Source organism: Melanerpes formicivorus, unplaced genomic scaffold (genome assembly GCF_026170545.1).
Source record: "Melanerpes formicivorus ecotype bairdi unplaced genomic scaffold, bMelFor1.0.p_v2 SCAF_25, whole genome shotgun sequence".
NCBI classification, from domain to species: Eukaryota; Metazoa; Chordata; class Aves; order Piciformes; family Picidae; genus Melanerpes; species Melanerpes formicivorus.
The window spans coordinates 10,404,104-10,416,218 of NW_027142377.1; the positions used below are offsets into that span (position 1 = coordinate 10,404,104).

Sequence of the window (12,115 nt, forward strand, 5' to 3'; positions counted from 1 at the left end):
GGGTGTCAACAAACACACCACTGCACTTCCATGAGTGACACATAAGCAGCAAAGGGGGAACGAAAGGATAGAGAGGAAAGAGGAGAACAGCATGGTAGGAGGAGAGTAAAAAGCCTTAGAAAGGAAAGCAAAGGACTCAATGAGCTAGCAGAGGCACCACACTCAAGAGTGCAAGTCACCATCCCTCTCCTACCAAGTGCAGCCCCACTACTCCCAAAGCTCCCATGCTCCAGTTGGTCATTAAAGAGGTGCAAAGCAAAAAGTGAATGGCACTCTTGTACTGAAGCACTGGTGAAATTTTAAGGCACAACACTCTAACTGACTAAGAGCTGTATCACAAATCTTCATCAGTTGTGGAGCTCATTGTATATTTTCAGCTGATCTGTCAAAAGCACGTAACACCCAATAAACTCCCATTCCTCCCATGAAATGGAATCAAGCCAGTGCCACAAACTTATGCATTTCCAGCCTCCATCCTGGTCTTTGTGACAGGGCCTGATCACCATTGACAGCATGTTCAAGGTGTTACTCACAGTTATAAATCCCCAAAATGAACTCATGCAGATAATATACCAAGGTAATCAAATGCAAAGTCAGAATAAGCTTGATGTCTCCATTTCCTTCCTCTTCCCCAGGAAATTACTTTCTTCAGGAGGAAAGGTGAATAAGATACACCAGGAAATTCAAACCCCTGTCACTCAACTCAAACCCCAAATAAAGTACATGGCCACTTCTAAAAATGTTGCCCACAAAAAAAATTCTGCACAATTTATCCTCTGGTCTTGTTCCAGACCCAAGAGAAACAACAATATTTTTCAGGCAGGTTTGTTAACATTCGCCCTCAACACTGTTCTTGACAAGAAAATTATAGTCTTTGTCACTTGAGTATCAGCTTCTGTCTTTACTACTGAAGACTGTATAGATTAGTGGACAGATATGTAACCATTCTTGCTGTCCTTCCTTTCCAGATGAAACCATTAGGGTACAAAGAAGTTACAGGAATTGCTCAAGATCACCTCATAAGTCAAGAGCTAAACAAGAGATAGAGAGGCCCTTCCAACTGCCAGATTATAGATGAGGGGGAAAAAAGAATGTTAAAAATTATGTTTTACTTAAAACCTGCCTTAAGAAATGAAATTGTTAACCTGGGGCTGAGATCTTCTAGCTAATCTTGGCTTACACAAATGAATAAATCTGAGCCAGTGGCTTTTACTTGCTACTACATTTCACTGCTATCTTGGATTTTACATTCAAACAACAGTACTGTATGTTCAATAAACCTCACTTTTCTTCATGAAGACCACTGTCTCCATTTCAACCAGCGTCTGATTTAAATAAAATGCAACTGCAGAGGGCAACTTAATTTAGAGACTTGATGAATTTTTCTAAGGATTACTTAATGCAATACAGTAGAAATATGTGTTGTTATATATGTGTCTATATAAAAATTCCAAGTGTCATTGGTTCGTTCTCAATGAACTTCAATTTTTTTCATTCCCATAAGCATATATTGGGAAAATCTTTAGTTTCATGTCTGCTTATTTATTCCACACATTTTCAGTTTTGCTTTTGCATATCTGATGTATGCCTCACAAAAAATGTAATCCCATTATTATCCCGTGAAACGTTTGCATCTTTAGAGCAAAACATTTTGGGTAACTATAAAAAGTAGTTGATAAGAAGGAAGCTCTCGGAATAACAACACTGGAAAAGGTCAGCTCACTGCAATTTTGAACCCTTTAATTAATTATTAGTAATGGCTTCCAGTGAATTTTTGTTAGGCATGGTATCAACACCTGCAAAGGAGAAAAATTAATGAAAGCATTGTGGTAGTCTTAAACAAATACTTCACTCAATTATGAGCTAGATGAACAAACAGATGTGAATGCATTTGATTACCCAAATAATCAGCCTGACTGTTTAGATGCAGTAATGTCAAATGACAATTAGTACTGGTTTTATCTCAAGCATGAAGATTCAAGTGTTGCTGTCTAGCTGCTGGCTCCTGTTCCCACCAACAGAAGTCACCCACCTGGGGCAGCATGCGATTTTCCTCCTCCAGCTGTCTTACTCTTGCCTCCAGCTGCCTAACATAGGACAAGGTTGATTCTAAAAATCAAAAAGAAGAAAAACTCTTATTATCCACAGAGATAGGTTTGTGTTCACTAACGTTAGATCCTGTGCCACATTCTACCGTGTACTCACAGCAGATTGCCTCTCTCAAATGCCCAACAAGCATTCGACTCTGCTCCTCTCAAAGGTAGTGCAATGAACACCAATACTAGAATTAATCCAAGCCCCTGGTGCTTTTGATTCTAACTGGATGCACATTAAGGTGGTCCCTTCCCAGACACAAATTATTTTACAGAAAGGCAAGACAGACTTGAGTTCTTCCAATCCACCCACTGACCGCTGCAAGCTTGTACAACGTTTTGGAAATACTCAACAAGAGTAATGTGTTTCCACACCAAATCACCACTGAAACACCAGAAAGAAAAGACAGGCTCCTTCAGGAAGATGCAATCAAAGAGGCTCCACACACTCCAGCAGAGGTCTAGTGGCACACATACAGCTTCCTCCTACAAGCCATGATCTTGCACGCAGGGAAAACAGCAGTCTGCTACAATAGAGGGTCAAGCCTCTGCTCCTGCTAGGCACATGTCCACTTTATTCACAAGGAACCTTACTGACCTTCATCAGATAATTTGCTTAACTACAGAGAATATGAGTCCCTCCTAGTCTGCTCTGTTCCCAAGAACTTAACATAATAAGAGTAGAACCATCATCCATCCCTAAAAGCATCCAAGTTCATTATCATCACACATTTTGGGGTCACACAGAGTTTCTGCTATTAAAGTCCTCTATCTAGGAGAAATATATCCCTGAGAAAGTAGCACATGACTGTAACATTAAACATATCTTCTCAGTGCAAAAACACTGCTGTGACTCTCATACCTCCTTCTGTGTAGCTGGAAGTTCACCACACAATCACTCCTGTCTCAATGATCTACTCTGAATGTCAGTTCCAGTATCATATTTGTACTCATACTACCATGCTATTAGTAAAAGTATCTCTCTGATGATTAATGGTAAAGAATCTGTGGCTATCAGGGCAGTACTGTCAAGCTGCACTGGCAATTGGTTTAAATTGAGAGACGAATTTGTGCAGTAGTTTCCTCTGAAACCTAATCACCATGCCAGCCTGTCCATAAAGTAAAGGTGATGGGAAATGAGGTATCACTTACTGCTCTTGTGAGACTGCAATAGGGTAAAATATGCATGCACAGATAGTGCACAGGAATCTACACTACATGTAATGAATGAAGGCAACATACAGTAATTTGTCAAAAATAATTAATACACAGCAAGACACTGGTTTCAAAGTAGCATAGTACAATAAAAGGGAAAGAGGTAATGTGAGGTTCTGCATGCTCTGCTGCATAACCATTTTCATAGCTAGTGATGGGTGCACCTCTGGAGAGTCACTGAGCCTAGCTCAGATGAGCACTTAGAAGATGAACAGCTTATTCAATTAACTTATGTACAGCAGCCTTCCTCCCACCAAATCAGCTTCCTTCCCAGCATCAGCACTTCTGGGAGGAGACGCAGAAACTCCCTCATCATTACAACCATCAGCATAGGCAACAGCTTCAAACATCTCTCTCCTCTCTGTTTTCCATGTAAGGCAGTTTCTGTGGAGTCACCTTTTCAGAGAGACTGAAGTAAGTGCTTTCTTTGGCACTAGCCATCTCTAAATTCACTGGGTACAAGTCCACTGCTATGTTAGCTTGGGCTCAACTAAATGATCCAGTCCAACTTCCCAGCTGTACCCACCAGCCCACTTCATGCAAGCCCCTTTCTGTTCAACTCAGTTTTCTGTAATTTCCTGGTTTACCATTTATCATCTCCTCATACAATGTATAGTTCTTAGCAACATCTCTCTCCGGTTTGTTTCTTCATGTTGGGAGTACAGACCTGAGATCTGTACTGCTTCAAATCACACCACTCTGCTGCCAGTTCACAACTTCCCAATGCCAGTTCAGATGAGTTGAGGATTTGGTCTGAATTCTTTGTCTGTTAACCCTTCTAAAGTGTGAAACAGTTATTTCAATCTCCTTTTGTAATCTGATTAGAATGGAAAATCAGGTCATCTACCAAAGGCTTGATCTAGCAAATCCTTATTTATGTGAGTCTCCCTGGCACATAGACTAGATGCATATATATTTCAGTATCTGTTAATATATTTATACTGTGATGCTATGAGCTTAAAGGAGAAAAGCCAGTCAAGGACATAAAAGACAGAAGAACTGCAAATACATGAAGTGAAGCAGTTATAAAACTCTAAAAAAGAAGAAAACCCTAAACCCCACACCACACCCAAAACCAACCCACCACAAAAACATGTATCTTCAAAGCATTTGTGAAAAGGCCTATATGATGCACCTATTCTTCATCAGGTTGGAGACCAATAAAAAGCAAATCTTTGCTCCCAATGTCATGCCAGGCTAATTTTCACAAGACAATCAAGCAATTTAAAATGGAAACAGAATGAACTGATGATAAAAATACTTCAGCTTCACTGTCTGAGCTGGAAACAAACATCTCCCAAAGGGAAAGCAGAATAGAAACTTAGCATCACTTCCATAACATTACTGCTGTCTTATAATAAAGGATTTAATAAGATGCTAAAATGCATCAGGCACCAACCTCTAATATACTGCGATACTGTGAACTCCTCTGAAACATAACCTACACAAACAAGATGAGCTCTCACTGATGTCACTAGCCATAAAACTGTTTTGTGTTTTATCCCTCCCCAAACAGATTTATCTCACATTGCTCCTGTTCATAGAGCTGCAAGTAACACAGCAAAGCCCTCCCTTATTTGCAAACATAAACTTGAGTTATAGACTGCTAACAGATAAACTTCCAAACACAAATCCACCAAGCCTCCTCTGCAGAGAATGCAACCAGGGTAAAAACAGCATCTGTATTAACATGATATACATCAACTACCACGGTCTGAGCAATAGCTCAGAAACCACTGACTATGTTGAGATCAAACACATATTCAAATAAATACAGAGTAACAATTAATTTGGACCCACATCTAAATAAGATCTGACCACAGAGCCATGACACTGCAGCAGCCAAACTACCAGTTTCATCACCTTTGGGCTCTTTGGTTATATTATTTCTGCTCCTTCCCATCTTCCTTCCCAAGCTGAGCTACCAAATGAGCTGCTTGTGCTCTTGGCACCATTGAAAATGTGGTCACTGTGAGGTACTTCATTCCAGAACAGAAACCAATCTTTTTTTTCCCTAAATTCTTAGAGACAGCAATATCTTGCTTTTAGGGAAATTTGATGGCAATCTGCCTTTCCTCCAAATCCATCACTCTTACACCTTACTATCAGTATTTACATAGTTGGTCACTTTTTCTTTTGACATCCACACTCTTGAAGTTAATAGATATTTTTGGGGTTATGTCAAGCTGTATCAGACACACTGTTGCCAAAGGTATACCTGTGCCTTAGCTTTATCCACTTGTGTAACTGCACCTGATCTCAGTCACTGAAGTACTTCTCAAAGTTCTTTAAGCTATATCATCCTCTGTTATTTTAGAGTGGTTGAGGATGTCACATTCAATTCCAACACTTTTTTGCTGGGTTTGTTCTTTTGCAGACTAGAGGGTTACAATTCATAGGCAACTGTGGGATTGCACCAGAGAAATTCTTAAAGACTGAGGTTCTCCACCCACCTATTAGCTCCCTGCAAAGCAGTTTGCTTAGAACCCCACAGGAAGCAAAAACTCCAGGGTTCAGCCTACACTTCTACTTGTTCAAGCAAGCTTGAGTAGCAAGTAGAATATGGGCATGGAAAGGGATCTTACCTAATGACCAGAAGAGTACTTGAGGTAAAGGAAAAGAAAGAGGTGCAACACCTCTAGTGCTGATATATATTGAGAAAGTAATACACAAAAAGTGCTTTCACTCAATGAGTAAAATGCCATTTTTCTGGGTTTTTAAATAAATAAAGAAACAAATAGTCCAAATTATAATAGCTGTCTGCAAAAACTGAGCACAGGGATTCCACAGACCTCCTTTTGACTAACTTTGAAGGACTCATTCATCAACGTAGAAGATGCTACTTGCTCCATGGAAGTTAAAAGAAAAACATAAACTCTCTTAACTTCAGAGAAAAGTGGTAAGACAGTAGATGAGCAAAGCAGACATCTCAGGGGAAGTAGAGCAAAATCCTCCAAGACAAAAATACTTTGAAAGCTCAAGGTATTATGTGAAAACAGTTCATACTGTTTGACTTGATCTCTCACCATTAACTTATAGCCAGGCTGAAGAGGCCACACTGGACAAAAGGCTGCTCTGAAGTATCTCCTTCCATCCTCAAAGCTAGAAAATGGAAAAACACCATTTCATGATAATGCAAACCTCACCTCAGTTCTGTTAACGTCAACGTTTTCTGCTTCCACTGGCTCAGCTCTATTTGGTATTCAGGTTCCTAAAGGAGGTCACCAGAATCTGGGGAGCTGTCACATCCCCATAGGCATATTTTAAACACTTAAGATATAAATGAAGGAAACTGAAAATAATTTACCTCAGTAAAGAACGTAGCACTTTATGTGCAGTGTTATTTTGATACCTGGCAATGAAGGTTTGGTTAAGGTATATTCAAGTTCAGTGAGGAAAGTCGTTTGTTCTGCAGCTCTTCCTGCACTGTGCTGGCAGGAATACACTTGCATATCAAACTGGATTTTGGTCATTCAAATCCACACCCAGCATCCCACGATGAAATCTAAATAATCTTTCCATAAATGGAATATGAGAAACAAGGCTGTGCAAGGGCTACTTTAAACCCTCCTGTAATTAACTGACAGCTCCATATGTTTATGAAAGTGTCCCTTTGCTAACTGGGGAGCAGATTCAATGACATGCAAAATATCTCCCTGTCCTAGAATTCCTAGTCATCTGATTTCATTATTTCAATATTAATATTCATGACTAAAACATGATATTACTGCAACCCATCCCCTTCCAGCTACCTTGTTTAAATACAAGAGAAAACCCACACTCATGGATTTACACTAACACAAACTTACACCACCTGCATCTCTAAACTGGTGAAGCTGCTCAGCGTTTACACTGGCAGTGTCCAGGCGCCCAGCAGCAGTATAGGATGACGTCCAAAGGCCATTTTTAGCCTTGTCTTCTACAATTTGCTATTATGGTTGCACATCTTACATAACGCTCCTATTGAGGAAGTGCTGGAGAGCTTATTAGAGTGCAGCTGAATTCCCCTGGAACACAGCAACTTGAAGATTACTGCAGAAAGACAACTGCCCAAGGCAAAATTTTATTAAGGTCCCAGGAATGTTTAGGAGCGATTTAGCACCAAGACACCTATTCTCTGAAAGTCTGGGGAGAGCAAACACCGTGGCATTAGCATTAAGAGAGGGTTTGCATTTCTTGCCTGGAATTCTCCCACCTCAAGCTGAGATTTCCTGTGATTACAGATCCAGCACTTCATAACTTCTCCCTGTAGGGTTGAACTAGATTATTTCCAGAGGTCCCTTCCAACCCCTACCATTCTATGATTCTATGATAATTAACTAAGCTTAGCTAGTTCACTGAATATTTCAAAACTGAATCCTAGAAAAGGGAAAAGCTCACATATGCTAATTCAAACATCCCCTGCCACTTCATTTTCTTTCCCTGGTAACGTATGCCAGGCTTCCCTTTTCATCACACATTACACACAGGCGTGCTAATTACCTTATCTCTGTAATCAGACACTTTCAGAACAGATTTTCTATTAAAGTAGTGGCTTCTCAGTTGCAGCAGCTTTTAAAATTATCTATTTATTATAAGATGAAGTACTTCTCATTGTCCTGAGGCAGCCATAGCACTGCCTTTAATGATTCATTGATGCTCTCTGACTCAGATTGCCAGTGTTTGCTTTTGTCTGGATTTAAGGGCCACTTTGACGCTATGGATTTTGTAGTCACAGAATCAACCAGGTTGGAAGAGACCTCCAAGATCATCAAGCCCAACCGATCACCCAATCCTATGTAATCAACTAGACCATGGCACTAAGTGCCTCATCCAGTCTCTTCTGAAAACATCTCTAGGAATGTTGACCCCACCACCAACCTGGGCAGCCCATTCCAATGGCCAATCACTCTTTCTGGGAAGAACTTCTTCCTAACATCCAGCCTAAACCTCCCCTGGTGCAGCTTGATACCGTGTCCTCTTGTTCTGTTCCTGTTGCCTAGGAGAAGAGACCAATCCCCACCTGGCTACAACCACGCCTTCAGGTAGTTGTAGAACAGCAGTAAGGTCTTCTCTGAGCCTCCTCTTCTCCAGGCTAAGCAACCCCAGTTCCCTCAGCCTCTCCTCATAGGGCTTCTGCTCCAGACCCCTCACCAGCTTTGTTGCCCTTCTCTAGACATGTTCCAGCAAGTCAACATCTTTCCTGAACTGAGGGGCCCAGAACTGGACACAGGACTCAAGGTGTGGCCTAACCAGTGCTGAGTACAGGGGCAGAATGACCTCCCTGCTCCTGCTGGACACACTATACCTGATACAGGCCAGGATGCCATTTGCCTTTTTGGCCACCTGGGTACATTGCTGGCTCATGTTTAGCCTACTACATCAAACCAAGAAGACAGTAAGATTCAACTCAGCTGCTGTCTCAGGAGCACAGGAAAAGCTAGTGAAAGGGTCAGGAGTCTTTTGCATGAGCCAGCAGTGCCCTTGTGGCCAAGAAGGCCAATGGTTTCCTTGGGTGCGTGACCAGTGGGTCAAGGAAGATTCTCCTCCCTCTCTGTTCTGCCGGGGTAAGACCACATCTAGAGTTGTGGGCTTCCCAGTTCAAGAGGGACAGGGAACTACTGGAGAGAGTCTAACAGAGGGCTACAAGGATGATTATGGAGCTGGAGCATCGTTCTTAAGAGAAAGAGACTTGGGAGACCTGGGGCTCTTTAGTCTGGAAAACAGAAGACTGAGAGGGGATCCCTTAGGATGCTACTGCCTGTCCTATTGGTAACCTCTCCACTGATGTGGCTTTTTACCATATTGTGTCTTAATATGATGTGATTGTCTTCCTAAGTGAAGAGGTTAATGAAGTGCTTTCTCTTCACTTCCAAAACATTTAGGAGAAAGATTCAAGTATATCTCCAAGCAGCCCTAAATAAAGGGAAGTAAGTCTTCTGTCTTCTGTAGAATCACTCATACATCTTTATTGCTAACATGGCCATCAGACACTCAGCAAGGCCGTTTCTGAATCTACATGTCTCACTCTGAGCTGTCTCTTAAACACATGAAATGATGCCAGAACTGTTGGCTGCCCCTGAACCTTCTACTTTTCTGTTTCAAGTACCATTTAATTCAACAGGGATGAAATCCATCCCATATAGGAAGTACTTTAGAACCTGAAACCAGTCAATAAACAGTTACAATAATTCTGCAAGTCTTTAAATCATCTGCATTTCTGTAATCAATAGTATATACTATTTTGTTCAGTTGCACTAGGGGCTTCAACATTCAGACAAAGCTTAGAATGACTCACAGAAAAGTCAAACTTGAGAGCCCTCACAGCTGCTTATCTACCCCACTGGAACAAAACAAGTATTTTAAACAAGGTCTCTTCTGTTTATTTCCTGGTTACTTCACTGATGGGAAAGCAATTTACGTATTTCCTCTCCCTAAACATACAAATAATGGAGAAAGGCTTCAGCTACAAAAGGCTGTTGGAAACTGTCATGTCATTAATGCTGAGATTTACACAGAGCAATTCACTACTAATCCCACCCCAGCACATTGCAAGGGGTTGCACGACCTCCCGAGGCCCCTTTCTTGCCCTTTCCAGCATCAGCTCCCTCATATGCTTCACAATGCACACAGAACAATGAGCCACACCTCAAAAATCAGGAGTGCAGGTTTGCGTACACATGTGCAGATGAGGTGAGAGTCTTCTCATTGACTACCTGTCTCACAGTTATTAGGACTTCATTCTGGTCACATTCTGAAGGTGTCTTTTATAGGATTGTAAGAAGTAAAAACTTGCTCCTTCAGCATCAAAGAGACAGAAGAGAGATTTTTGCTCTTTAGCAGAGCGTTTCCTGAGTACATCACAGTGACTCTATCTGATTAATCCCAGTACTGACACCGAAACACAACAGTGTTGTGAAATACTATCCATTATAGAAAAATACAAAATACAGACATCTTGCTCCCCCAGCAGCTGCAAACTAGGACTGTATCTCTTGAGACTTTCTAGAATGAAAACAAAACCCCATAATTATTCCCAGAGTTCTAAGCCATATAAGATGGACATGCCTATAGCTACAAACGGAAGGAAAACCACTAAAATAGTTGGAGGAGAACTACAAAACAGGTTACATCACATACACATCACCACTGTATGTTAAAAAGGCAATAAAATCAGACTACCTACTATTTCATTACACAGGGATGATCTTAGATACTATAGAGCAGAGGGCAAGGAGGGTAGAATAGGCATGTAAGGGATGTGAAAAGAGTAGCTGCTGTAACAAAATGCAGATGCATCCTGAAATTTCTCAAGCAAACAGAGGAATAAAGACAACCTCCGAGGTTTAAGGCTAGAAAAAATGCCATTAAGCCAAGACAGGCTGGCTTCCTGCCCTGTGGAGACAAAAGAATCTTGATAATAATTCCAGGAATGCCTGGTTTCCTTTGTGCTCCTGGAAATGCAGCAGTAAAGAGAAAGCTGTGGACTAATTCACATACAATTTTGGCAAAAATGGAAGAACTGGAGCAAAACTAAGTTTATGTACAACAGTCTTCGTGTGACTTTGGGCAGATACATAAGATCTGCAGTAATAAATAATTGCAAGATGGTTTTTATTCTCCATTTCTGTGGGGTTTGTGGAGACTGACAACCCATTCCAATCCATCTGCAACACTTCCTACCATTCACCAGGACAAACCTGCCCACATGTTCACCTATGGAAACAGCAGGAGAAAACCTGTGTCACTGATCACTTTGTTTACATCGCATAAGGAAGGAAACCCATCCGCCCCATCTGGCAAGCCTCACACCAGAGGATGACCCACAATGCTTCCTCCATCGACCTGCTTCTATGGGGTTACTGGAGTAGGTACCATAGCACCAAGATTTGCTAGGCTACAGTTAAGTGTCACCAAAGTCCCAAAATGTGCCAAGAAATCTTATACAGAAGACAGGTCCCAGGAACCCACTGGCATCTCCTAGATGGTGACAGCTATATGGCCTCCACTAGAACGTACCAGAGAATTGTCTTTGGCTAGACCATTGCTCACAAACTCAAAAGAAATTTCCAGTCTTAACAACGACAAAAAATGTCAGAGTGTGGGATTGGAGAGTGCAGGAATCTCCTTTCCTCCCATTCTTCTAATAGCAGCGCTTACGACATACTGACTCCATGAACAGTTGACACACAAAACAACTCCTTGCTGGAAACACGCCAGGAGCTCAGGAAAATTATAAGTTTGCCTTTCCTGTAGCATAAACACATTTCAATGAAGCTCCACAACAACAGCAGCAGCAGTAGAATTACCAGGCAGAGCAGCAGAATTATCAGGCAGAGCAGCTGCTAAGCTCTACATGGCTCTGCCACCAGTCACCAACACAGCCAGCCCAGCCGGCACTTTCCAAGCAAAACAGCATTTACACAGACAGCTGAGATAACCTTCTCTTGAGAACACAGAATACAACACTGCTGGGAACTGAACTCCTCAGTGAGTAGCAAGTTCTATCATTTCTCATCCAACAAACAGAATTTGGGAGACCAAAGCACTCGAGCAGCAAATGGAGCTAAAAGAGTAGTGGATGAGAACTGCCTGCTTTGGTTTGGGCTTGGTTGGTTTGCTTGTTTTGGGGCCATTTTGGTGTTTTTTTTCCCCACCACAAACAAACAGAAGTAAAAAGAAAGGCATTTAACACATCTCTAACCACATCATGGACTGGAAAGTGGCAGTGAGCGGTCTCCCATTCCCACACTTGGTTGCTACAAGCAGGTCTGCGGATAAAGTCGTTCCACTTCCATGACTCACCATATTACTAGGTTTTATTTTCA

At 41.5% G+C, this 12,115-nt stretch overlaps 1 protein-coding gene across 5 annotated transcripts in view; it reads right to left on the reverse strand.

The window, feature by feature from the left end:
• CCDC85A (coiled-coil domain containing 85A) overlaps nucleotides 1-12,115 on the reverse strand; it is a 71,186-nt gene that overhangs the window by 15,850 nt on the left and 43,221 nt on the right. For 3 of the 5 annotated variants that reach the window (XM_068153275.1, XM_068153271.1, XM_068153272.1), the window contains exon 3: nucleotides 2,033-2,109. The exons of the other annotated variants lie outside the window; for them this stretch is intronic. In XM_068153275.1, the coding sequence (XP_068009376.1) occupies nucleotides 2,033-2,109 (77 nt within the window). The remainder of the gene's footprint in view (nucleotides 1-2,032; nucleotides 2,110-12,115) is intronic. 5 annotated transcript variants of the gene reach the window in all.